At 34.9% G+C, this 12,479-nt stretch overlaps 1 protein-coding gene across 1 annotated transcript in view; it reads right to left on the reverse strand.

Moving 5' to 3' along the window:
• The window catches only part of HEATR5B (HEAT repeat containing 5B), a 62,562-nt gene that overhangs the window by 14,579 nt on the left and 35,504 nt on the right, over positions 1–12,479 (reverse strand). Inside the window, exons 21-26 of the mRNA XM_016218976.2 lie at positions 11,909–12,053; positions 10,391–10,630; positions 9,629–9,880; positions 7,975–8,156; positions 5,199–5,267; positions 992–1,171 (exon numbers count right to left, since the gene is read on the reverse strand). Coding sequence (XP_016074462.2) covers positions 992–1,171; positions 5,199–5,267; positions 7,975–8,156; positions 9,629–9,880; positions 10,391–10,630; positions 11,909–12,053 — 1,068 coding nt within the window. The remainder of the gene's footprint in view (positions 1–991; positions 1,172–5,198; positions 5,268–7,974; positions 8,157–9,628; positions 9,881–10,390; positions 10,631–11,908; positions 12,054–12,479) is intronic.

The following is a 12,479-nucleotide window of genomic DNA, read 5'->3' on the forward strand; positions in this document are numbered from 1 at the left end:
ACCAATTAATATTTGGAGTAGGTACTTCGGATCTCAAGTTATAAATATGTTATATTCATATTTTCTAGTGGTTTTAAAGCTTGCTTCTCACCTCCCGCCCATATTTATTTTCATACTGACATTTTACGAAAACCTCTCATAAGCATTGTAGCATATTTAACCATTCATCAAATCCTCATTAGGTACTTATTCTTGCCTCTCATTTGCTATTGTGCTAGTACCCAAGGCAAAAAAGACAAACAGAACATGGTTTTAGTCTTCCATGAAGTCACAGACTAATGTAATGATAGGGGAGTGAGAAAAGTGCTAGAAGAAGGAGTGTTTTATAAATTTGTTTTTAATGATCTATCTCCCCCACTTTACTACACTCAGGGTCTAGGCACAGTGCCTGGCACCTAACAAACACTAGATGGTTTGTGTAACGAATTAATGAATCTCAGGCGCAGAACTGTGTGTGGTTTTTATTTTATTTTACTTATAGTTCTAATTTTTTTATTTTTCTGTGTAATACCTAACAAGAAAAACAAGTTTCTATTCACTTAATACCATCATCTCTGACAAAGTCACATGTTCCCAGAGATAACCAGCTATTAAAAAACAAAACACAAAAATCCCCTGCAGCCTGGGTACTAATGAGTGCCGGCAAGTCTCCTAAAATTTACTCAAACAGAAGAGTCTTGGCCTAAATTATTTTCTATTATTTGTACTTGTATGTTTTCCCTGCCTAATTTCTCCATATTAAGTAAGGAGAGCCCTTCCTCAATATGGAAGTTTTTAAAAAAACTCATTAAAAATATAATTTTCAAAGATGTAATAACAGTTCTTTTGAGATATAAATGTTCATGTATTTCAGTGAGAGAGTGCAAATACATTTTAATCAAAAGGTCAGTTTAAAAAAACCAAAAATTTAAATAAAAATTTTTTACCTATAAGAATAGAGACATTTTCTCATGCATGGAGAAATAGTTCAAAAACAATAGGCCACGGTTACCTCTGCCCAAGCTTTGAGCACAGCCAGTTTTTCCATGGTCGTGGCACTCTCTCGGTACAGCTGGCTGGAAGATCCTTTCCCAGCCTGAACTTTGTCCAGAGAAGAAACAAGCAGATTGTGTACTCGACGAAGATCATTGAGGTCACTGACAACTCCACTTCCAATCCAAGTACTGCATACCTAGCCAAAGAAAATTTTAAATTTTTGTATAAAAACTAACATTTAACAGATAAGAGAATGGAGTAATTATAACTTTTTTCTTTGAGGAAAGAAACACAAAATAAAACCAATAAACAAAACCAAATACAACAAAAAACCCCAAAGCTATAATTTAATTAGTTTTAATAACAAAACAGCAAGTATGGACTTTATTATACATTTATGTAGAAAAAACAATATTTACTTATCATGTTTCCATTGTCTAACTGGACAAACATTTTACCAGAAAAGGTTTTCCAGCTAAATCAGGTCAGCCGTGAATAATTCAGTAACATTTCTGTTTACTACAAGCAAGGGGTTATTAGTGCTGTGGAAGAGAAGTTTTTCTTAAAAAGTAAAGGGAAAATAATCTAGTCCCTGTCCTCAAGAAAGCAAACAGACTGAATGAATCCATGAGAACGTTTAAAACTACAACACTGCACTTAAAAACAGGGAGAGATTAATTCTGGCAGGAAAAATGGGAATGCTTAGATACCAGGAAGGTTCCTGTGTACAGATACAGGGGAGCTACAGAGGGAAAGAGATGAGAGTAGGAAAGTTAACTGGGATCAGATCACAGTACAATTTAAATTCCATTAGAACTGAATTCAGACTTGTTCTGTAGGCGGCTATGAGTTTCCAAGGCTTCTGAGCAGGAAGAAACTAGAAAGACTGCTCCAGCACTTGTGCATAGGAAGGAATGTGTATAGACAGTAAGCAATATGTTCAGTTAAGTGACTATTACGATACTATGAAACAGAGATGACAGGGATCAAACTGGGAATGGGACAGAGAAGGAGAGGCATCAGGGAAAGACTTGGAAGTAGGAATCACAGGGTTTGGAAACCAATTAAATATCTTTAGGGGTTGGGCACAGGGACATGCAAAAAGTGTGACAACTCAAAGATTGCAAACTTTTGACTGCCAAAGCTGCTAATGTGGATGAATGAAAGGAAGGTGACACCAATGATTAAGAGAGATCACATAAGAAAATAGAAAAGTTTGGTGGAGATGAGAAATTAGAGAACATGATTTTGGTTGTGAACATTTTGACGTGTTGAGTTCAAAGTACCAGTCGGAGACCCGGGAAAGACATTCAGCAGGCAGTTGTGAACCTGGGTCTGGATTTCAGGAGCAAGGTCAAAGGTAATTATGTAGACCCAGGAATTTGCCACACAAAGGTGATAACTAAAGCAATGTTACTAGGTGAATTTGTTCAATAATTAATGCATTTAAAAAAAAAAAAGCCTTGCCCTGGCCAGGTGGCTCAGTTGGTTGGAGTGTCACCTATACATCAAAAGGTTGTGGGTTCAATTCCCAGTCAGGGCACATACCCTGGTTTGGGGTTCAATCCCTGGTCCGGGCAAGTACAGGAGGCAACCAATCAATGTTTCTCTCTTCCTTCCTCTCTCTGTAAAAAAATCAATCCTCAGGTAAGGATTAAAAAAACACACAAAGCCTTAAGGATAGAACATGGGGGAAACAGTTATACTTAAGAGACAGATGGAATAAGAATAAACAATGAAAGAAACTGAAAGGCCAGAAATGCAAAAGGAAAACCAGGCAAGTGTGTTGAAAACTAGAGCCAACGGGAGAACATCAAGAAGGAAGGGTGGTCTGGTAGTGCCAGTTTTATTCAATAATTACAAGTCCTTACTTCCTTATTTGAAATTCTTGGGTCAAGACATGTTTCACAATCCACAACTTTTTGGTAAAAGGTAACAAGGGACATGAACCTCATTAAGAAAGATACCAAGCAAGATGTGTGGCAGCACCTCATAATTAACATGGACATTTTTCCAACGAAAGGTAGTGCGAATCACACTGAAAGATTAATACGCTAGTCTCACTCAGTTTCATGTCAGGGCCAAATGAGTACAGTCAGCTCAGGTTCTGCTACCAAATAAATTATGAAAAAGCTTTTGGCTTTCAGAGCATTTGGATATTGAATCATGGCTAATGAGTTGTGTTCCTATATTTAAAACTTTTTAAAAGTTGAGAATAAATATTTATGTAACTATTTTACTCTTATAGTGTTATTTTCAAAGGATTCAAAATTAAATTGAATAAAAATTAATAAGGATATTTTAAATTGATTATCAATTGTGAACATATTGATGGCAAAATAAAATGCCAGCCAAAACAATGTTGAAAATATGACACTTAAAGTGACAAAGATTAAATATAAATATGAGAATAAAGAGTTGTTATTCCTAAGGAAATGAAACAGAGAGATTTGATAAATATTTCTGCAAAATTTGGTAGAAATATAACTAAAAGTTGGGGAAAATTGTAAAGACTGAGATTTGGCATTAAGTTTACTTTGCAAAAACCTCAGTACATTTTCCATTTTAAAGAACACAAAATTAGAAACTGCAGATACTGCAATAGGGTTTGGTTTACGTCGAAAGACAAAGCAGCACTGAATCAGCAAAATCATATTAAGCGAAAAGACCTTGGCCTTGCAGAAGAGTGGTGAATGAATGCACATTTATAAGTTGTAAGCTGAAATCGATAAAGTATGTATTATGTTTATGATTTCTGCCCTGCTTTAAATAATGTTTGATTAGCCCACTGATTACTGTGCCAAATTGTGTTACATCTGAAGGTCTTCCTATAATATCTAAGAATTACCCAGATTTCCAGGTTTAATGTTAGATTTATCTAGTAAACAAGCTGGGATGCCATGTTTCATGATCTGCCCAAAGCCAAGTCCTTACTTTCCCTTAAGGAAACACAGCTCCAGCTGTTTCAAAACCAGGGTTTCTTCCAGAAACAGAAGAATACAAGGTCAAAAATTTATGCCTGCCACTAGAAAAGAATAAATTTCTTATCGAAAAAGCAGCAAGAGCCACATAACAAATAAGAGGTTTAAGGCAAATTCAGTAACAGGAAATTTACATACTATCTGTACTCATTCACAAGATAAAATTCTAATAGCCTTTGCTTTTCTAATGATCAGGAGCTTTGTAGCAGACTTTCTGTGCTTAAATACTATGCTCTGAAACATCACCATGATACATTTACTTGCATATGACTGTGATTTCTGATGTTTGTGTTTTGGTATTCCAAAGCAAATGACCTACTCTGACTCCAAAGTTTGTACCATGATCCACAGACCTCTTTCTTTAACAAGGCTCCCCCTTCCCTCTCTGGTCTGCTATTGGTGGGAGGAGTTCATTTCTCTGAAGGCCGCCATTAAGTCTTAACAATGGAAATGAGAGGCAAATCCATTCAGCCACAGAGAGAACAAAGTCCGAATTTTAAAAATCACTCCCAACAGCAGAATATTCTCTCCATGGAGGCCACATGTAGCTTGATTATGGATTCTAAACAATAATGAGAGATCACAGTTCTGTACTCCAGAAAACCTGAAAGAAGAAAGTTGCTTTTATTCTATCCTTAGGTAAACAGATGAAGAATCTGATTTTCTTAAAGTTTAGAGCTTAATGCATCAATCCTTTTTCAGGATGAGGCATAAAAAAGAGGAGCTCATTAAAGGTGTAGGAACACATGTGCTTTTGTGACTCTCTTCAGATACAATAATGTGAAAATAATCCCCTGGGATTAATTTTGCAATGAAATATCTACATTGTGAAACTCTCTTTTGGATAATTTAATACCCAGAAACTTGTAGAATTTTCACAGCCTGTCAAAAAAATATTTTATTACCTAATTATCATTACTATACATTCTTTAATTATTCTAGATTTTGGATCTTACTTTTATTTTAGTCCCTCTTATGACTGTCATATTTCTGTTCACTTCTGGGTTATATAAGAGGTATGTATCCCATAGTCATATTCTCAGCTATGACCAAAAAAGGGGATATAATTAAGTTTCTATTTCATCATTTGATGCAGAATAAAAAAGGAAGCTGTCACTGTTATATTATCAAGATAAAAATAAATGTTATTTAATTTTTCTATCTCCTTTCTTAGAAGTGAAATCCTAAGATATCTATGAATTTATAGGCGATAACAACAGAAAATCCTATTTTTCTTCTTACCTGGCAAGCTTTTGCTATTATGTCTGATGGGGTATCTTGTGAAAAGGCTGGTCTTAGAGCAGCTCCCACCTAGAAAAACAAATCCAAGCATTTTATTTTTAAAGATAAGTAATAAACAGCCTCTTCTGCCTTGGTGATGAAAACACAAAACACAACCTTGTTCCTTCCTTTTTATTACATCTCTCTCTCTCTTTTTTAATCCTCACCCAAGGATATGTTATTGATTTTTAGAAAAAGGGGGGGGGGGAGAGAGAGAGAAACATCAATGTGAGAGAAAAACATCTACTGGTTGCTTCCTGTACCCCAACGGGGGATCGAACCTACAACCTGAGTATGTGCCCTGACCAGGAATCCAACCTGCAACTTTTCAGTGCACGGGATGATGCTCCAACCAACTAAGCCACCCAGCCAGGGTATTACATTTCTCTTATCTTTCTTTCCAGTTACAATAAACTCAGCCATACCATTTTCTTTTGCTTTCCAGGAGATTATCATTATCAAATCTATATGAGTACTATACCAAACAGGCAATGAATTTTGTTTCTTTTTCCTTTGTTTTTGTTTAATCATAAACAGGATTTTCTGACCAAGTCACACATTCCCAGAAATAACAAAAAACTGCTATCCTTTCTTCCCCTGTGTTTTCCTAAACATCTTTCTAACAGTATTTACTTCATGGGTGAATCTTACATAACTAAATCAATTCCTTTAAATAACTTAGTACTAAAAATTCATAGTCACTAAAAAAACTTAGAGATAATTTCACCTCAAAAAGAGATGCTTTGCCCTGGTCAGTGTGGCTCAGTTGGTTGGGCATCCTTCCAAGCACCAGGAGGTTGCCAGTTCAATCCCTGGTGGGGGCGTGCAGGAGGCAGCCAATCAATGTTTCTCATTCTCCCTCTCCCTTCCTCACTCTCTAAAAATCAATAAACTACTCTTCTAAAAAAAAAAGAGAGAGCCTGGCTGGGCATGGCTCAGTGACTGAGCATCCACCTAGGATCCAGGAGATTGCAGTTCAATTCCTGGTCAGGGCATGTGCCTGGGTTGCGGGCTCAATCCCCAGTCAGTGGTGTACAGGATGCAGCCGATCAATGACTCTCTCATCATTGATGTTTCTCTCTCTCCATCTCCCTTCCTCTCTCTGAAATCAATAACGATATATTTTAAAAAACAAACGAATACATTTAAAATAAATAAATAAATAAAAAGATGCTTTAAAAGCTGTTCAAGAAATATTACTTTATGTACTGTTCTTACAGTAATAAGTAAAAGAATTTGAGCTTTAGTTTTAATAAGTCAACATCAATTGCAGATTCTTAGCTATACTAGATTTAATACGTATGAATTGAATAAGGAATTGGATAAAGTCAACTCCTAATTTGAGATTTCTTCCCTTTCACTAGAGATTCACTTGGTAAGGTATATTAACAGCACTTTGGAAATGAATCAAGAGCCCCTCTCTGTGACTAAAGACACATGGGAACTAATTGCAGTATTAGTATTGCAATAATCAACTAATCGCAGAGTTAGTAATTGGATCCTGTACTGAAGAATACTATAAAAGACATACTTGGGTTGACTAATAAAACTGAAATATGATAGATTATGTAAAAATAGTATAGCAATGTTGAATCTTGAAATTGATAACTGTTCTGTGATTATGTAAGACAATGGGCTTGTCCTTTGGAAATACAGACTGACATGTTCAAGGTAAAGATATATGATTTAAATAATTTACTTTTCAGTGGTTTAGAAATAAGTGTGCGTGTGCATTTGTGTACCCGTGTGTGGAAAGAGAGGAGAGACAGACACTATCAATGTTAAAGCAAATGAGACAAAATTAACAACTGGCAGATATAAATAAAAGGTATAAGACAGTTTTTTTCGTACTATTCTTGCAACTCTTCTGTTTGAAATTATTTCTAAATTAAAAAAACAAAAGGCCTTTATTCTAATAGGTTGGGATTTGGAAATAAATAATTGTACACAGGTTTTCAGTAGCCAGTTGGGCTAGAAACTATAGCTTCCTCACTTGTACTTATGATGGAAAAACAATGGATTACACATTATTCACACTTCATCTTGTTCAGGTTGAACGTAGCTTTTAGATAAGGTGTGGTTTGTCCAGAACCAAGATTTTGGTATTATCACAGGAAAAAAAATGTTTATTCTTTCTTTGCTAACATGAGTTTTTTGCCTTTACATAACCCATTATTATTAGGACTATATCTATTGTGCCTCATTTGGAAAACATAAAGGGATATATTTCAGGAGAAATAAGTGTCTGTTTAGAATAAAATAAAAAATCTTTTGAAAGTATCTAATTCTTTCAGTAATATTTTATCTGCTGTTCTTAAAAGTTAATTTATCCTTTAGCATTCAGGGCAGAATTGCTTTTTATTTCAAAAAATGCTTATAAAGTTTTGATATATAAAAATAATGGCAACAAATCCACATACTCTTTGAATGTTCCTTTTTATCTTTTAAGTGGTATGGCTAAATATGTAAACACAAGACAGGACAGTCAGGCTGGAATTTCTATTCTAGTTTTATCACTAACGTGCTATCATGACTTAAAAATAGTGACAAGTTTTATAACATTGTTTCTGCAACTATGGGTTGATTAAAACCATGTAACAGACAATGGCAGCAGAGATATGCCTTCTACATGAATAAGTAGGTTGCAGTTCAAATACAGTTTTTCAGGGAATCCTCACACCTTGAATGATCACTCGAAAGATGAATTTTAAGTTTTTAAATAAAGAGAATGTCTCACATTAGCTTGATACTGCTCCAAAATCACATGACCTGGAAATTCTGGCTCCGGCACGGATGCAAACTTCTTGATAATGTCTTCAAGTGCTTGGAGCCCAGCCATCCGCAGCTGGTTACTGTGATCAGTGGCAGCCATGAATGCCATTCGAATCAGGTCAGAAAGGTGAAGTACTAAGAGGTCATCTAAAAACAAAAATAGAAGGCAAATGGAAAACTTTTCCAAAAATAAGTATAATAACATAAAAATATGAAATAAATTTCTTTATAAAGCACTTAGGATCCATATATTTCAGTGTGCTTAAAAATAACAAAGATACATTTTCAAGAAAGCTTCCATATCATAAGAGCTCAAGAACATTGATAAACTAATTATCATAATTTTCCCCAAAGGAGTCTGTAATTCTGAGAACAGGGATTGGCAAACGTTTTCTGTAAAGAACCAGACAGTAAATATTTTGGTTTGCCAGCCATTTAATTTCTATAGCAATTGTTCCTGGAATTAAAGTGCTGTTAACTCTACATAATGTCAATATCCAACCTTTCTCAAGTCGGTACCTTTATCTTTTTTCCAAATCCAAGGAAATGAACTCAAGGGACATAGTGGGAATGGGCACTGGGTAGAAACTCCAAAATGGGGAGAATTAGCAGGCTGTTATAAGTTTATTACATATGGGAGTAGTAATTCCCTATAATTAAAACTCTTACTCCCTCTATTTATAATAAATCAGTGTGGCAGGAAGAATAATGGTGTCCAAATACATCTATGCTCCAATTCTTGTAACTTCTGAATATGTTATCTTCCACAGCAAAAGGGACTTTGCAGATATGCTTAAGGTTATGGACACCCAAATGGGGAGATTATCCTAAATTTTCCATGTGGACCCAATTTAATCATGAATCCTTAGAAGCAGACCACCTTTACTGGCTGCAATCAGAGAGAGAAAGATGTGATGGCTGAAGAAGGATCACAGATTCCCCCTTGATGGGAATGAAGACAGAGAAAGAGGCCACAAGCCAAGGAATGCAGGTGGCCTATAGAAACAGGGAGCAAAAGAGAAAAAGGATTCCCCTAGACATTATAATCTCTTTGTAAATTCCTCATTAATATCTGATCCAGGATATATGTGGTACAAAACCCTTACAAAACACTAAAAACCTGTGAGGGGGTTAGTAATAGACAATTTTCACCTTTTCAAAAATATCTCATAGCATTTCTGAAATCTGAGAGTTTGAAATCTGCAAGTTTGAAATCTACCAAGGCATTCATCAAGTCACATTCTCCATGCTGGGGACTGCAAAACTCACGTTATGCACCTTAAAGGATTGTCATTTCTGTAAAATAGAATGCTAACCTGAGAGTTTTAGCACTGAAGTGTTAAAATTAAGACAATGTACTAAGGAAACATAAGGTACTACCATCACTACCCTTAGGAGAAATTTGACAGATAGATATACAGGAAGGAAGGAAGGGAGGGAGGGAGGGGAGGGGAAGGGAGGGGGAGAAGGAGGGAGGGAGGGAGGGAGGGAGGGAGGGAGGGAGGGAGGGAGGGAGGGAGGGAGGGAGGGAGGGAAATGAAAGCTATAGTCTAAAGTAGTAAAATACTGCAAAACTATAAAAATACTTTGGGGAAAAGAAGTACTGATTTTAAATTTACTTGTCGGGTTCCGTAGTTTAGCAGAACGTGCCATGGCAAGATCAAAGTGAGCCTGGTCTGCATTCTCACACAAGTTGATGATTCGACACAGGCAATCAGCAGCAAATACCCGAGTGGCCCACCGAGGTGCCACAAAAGGCTTTGATTTATCTTCTTCGCCCAGTGTGGTAAACATGATATCATCATCCATCTCATCTTTCTTTTCAGATTCTTCATCTTTTCCACTACCTAGTGGAGTTGCAGTGCTCATATCTGTAACAAAAATAAAAGCATATTGTAACAACCTCACATATAGCAAAAATGATGCTTTAGAAATAACATTTATGTTAGAAGATATCAAATTTTAAAAAAAGACTAAGTTCTCAATCCTTTAAAAACAGTAGAATTGGCAAGCTTTCTTTTTTATACTATCAAACAAAAATCAAGGAAAGGATAACATAAAAGTATCTTACACAGTTCACTAGTTTAACATACTGTGCCATCTACAGAGTAACCTAGGACTTTTATATAGGAAAATTTAGTTTGAACTTAGTCATTTGCCAAAAAATAAAGTTCACTAGTTTGTAATATAACATAATCTTCAACATTTTTATAGATATTCCGATTAAAATTTATAAGTAGTTTTAAATGTAAGCTCAAAGTTACATATCTATATGTGTATATATCAATATATGTATATGTCTATATATGTGTATATGTAGTTACAAATCAGAAAATAATTTTCATTATTTTGAGAATATATTTCATATGTTAAATACGTACCACTAGAAGCTGCGAGGACATCTTTACAAAGCATTAGCCAGTGGGAAAGTTTTTCTACAGCCAGTGATGAAAGCATATGTCCCAAAGTATCATGAATATCAGAACATAATTTTCTATCTGTCTCCCGGTCTAGCATTCCAAAAAGAAGTCCCTCCAGACCAGTTTCTGTTATATTAACTCCTTGATGCCGGCAATGGATATCACGCTGAGAACTTACTCCAGGTGCAAAAGGGCTGACATCTGAAAAGCAATTTTTACAGATGAACTTGTATAAGATTTTGTTGTATATTGTAGGTAACAACTATGCTAAGAAGTAAGGCTTACATGTAAACTCACATTAGCCACAAAACCAGCTAGCTATATATATATAATTTATCAGTGGTCTCCAGTTTATATATCTTCAGGATTATAATTTAATCTGACAATTAAAGGTGAAGCCCTAATCTTTAAGACTGATATTCTGAGGTATTTAAACAAATCTCAGGGAATGCTCAATAAAAATATGTGATTCTACAAAGGGTGAGAAAAAACATTTTCTAAATAGATTTAATTTAATGGGCTGAAAAATTTTTTTGCTATATTTGTTGGAACAACAAATTAAAACTTACTCAATCTTATAGTTCAGAATTTTAAAAAAATCTATAAAGCCAGAAAATTATAAATGGATTGTATCCTAAAACTTCATTTAAATTTTTGGAAAATCCTTTCCAAGAAACATACAATTAAAAAATAATACAGTTATGAGATAGTATTAAAGTTCTGTTTTATCCAAAAGTCTTTTTATTCTTATAAACAGCAGAAGTAATAAAACTGGCACCCCTAAGAATGACTACATTATGTTTGTTAATGTTGCTCTCATTATACTATGCTAAAATTGAAGTTATTTTGGTATCTTGCTTTTTAGTTCCCAAGCAACTCCTATGCATTAGAAAGTCTTATAAACAAAAATTTTCTATTAAGCTCTGAAAAAGTCCCCAAACCACCTATCCCTAGAGAGTGTAAGACCTGCTATGAATTCAAGCTATACTAAAAACCCTCCCAAAAAGCAGAAAGACCTAAAGAAGGCAAAGATCTACCTTTCACTACCAAAATAGATTATTGGTTAATTTGGCCTTACCTCTCAGAGGAAAAGTTGTATCACAAAAAGTTAACTACTGTCAAAGACTGGAAGTTTCCCAAATAGGTAATTTCTGTTCTCAGAAGTCTATTAGTGATACAAAGCAGCATACCCAAGTTAGTCACCCTTTATACAGCTGCTAAATCAGTCTCAAGGGATGGCAGAAGTATTCATATACTAAATGGTATTTTTTTAAGCTACAAAATGTTTTAAAAGGTAAAAATGTATAAAGTTACCAAGAAAACTACACTGGAATTTTTAAAGTGATAATGGTTTTTATTTTTTTAAAGTAACAAGAAAGTTGACCATATGTTAACACGGAAACTTATTCAATAAGGAACACTCACTTGAGATATTCCAGTGCTTAAAGGAAGAAAATAGTGGCCAATAAAATAACTTACTGGCACCGCTGCTCTCTTTGTCCCCCGCATTTTTTGCTAGGCTCATGGCATATTCACAGACTTCAGCTGCTTCTCTTTGTGCAAGCTGCCGGAGGCAAGCCACAGCTGCGCGCCGAAGTAACAAATGGGAACTACATAAGTGAACCTGGAAAACATAACAATTTTAGACATTTTTTTTTAAAAGTTGTACTTGTACTTGCCTCATGAAGATATATAATCACCTAACTTGTGAAGAGGCTCTTCATTTAACAGCCTCAGTTGTTTAAAAACTATAGTCAAAACTATAGTTGAAAAATAATTATACCAATAAAATATATAAATACTCAGAAACCTAAGCATATATGTTCTTTTTTACAGGCAAAAGGAAAGAAACCATTACTTATACAGTTGATCCTGGAAAATATATGGAGTTTGTATGATGCTGTCTTTTAAATGCCGTCTTTTAAAGGATAAAGAATACTTTAGTAGCCAAAGTAACTGTCCCAAGACCTGGGCACTAAATATTATATAATATACTTAATAAAATTCTAGGAGGATCTTTTAAATGCATTTCTTATTTACATATGGTCCT

Source organism: Miniopterus natalensis, chromosome 13 (genome assembly GCF_054644295.1).
Source record: "Miniopterus natalensis isolate mMinNat1 chromosome 13, mMinNat1.hap1, whole genome shotgun sequence".
Taxonomy (NCBI): Eukaryota; Metazoa; Chordata; class Mammalia; order Chiroptera; family Miniopteridae; genus Miniopterus; species Miniopterus natalensis.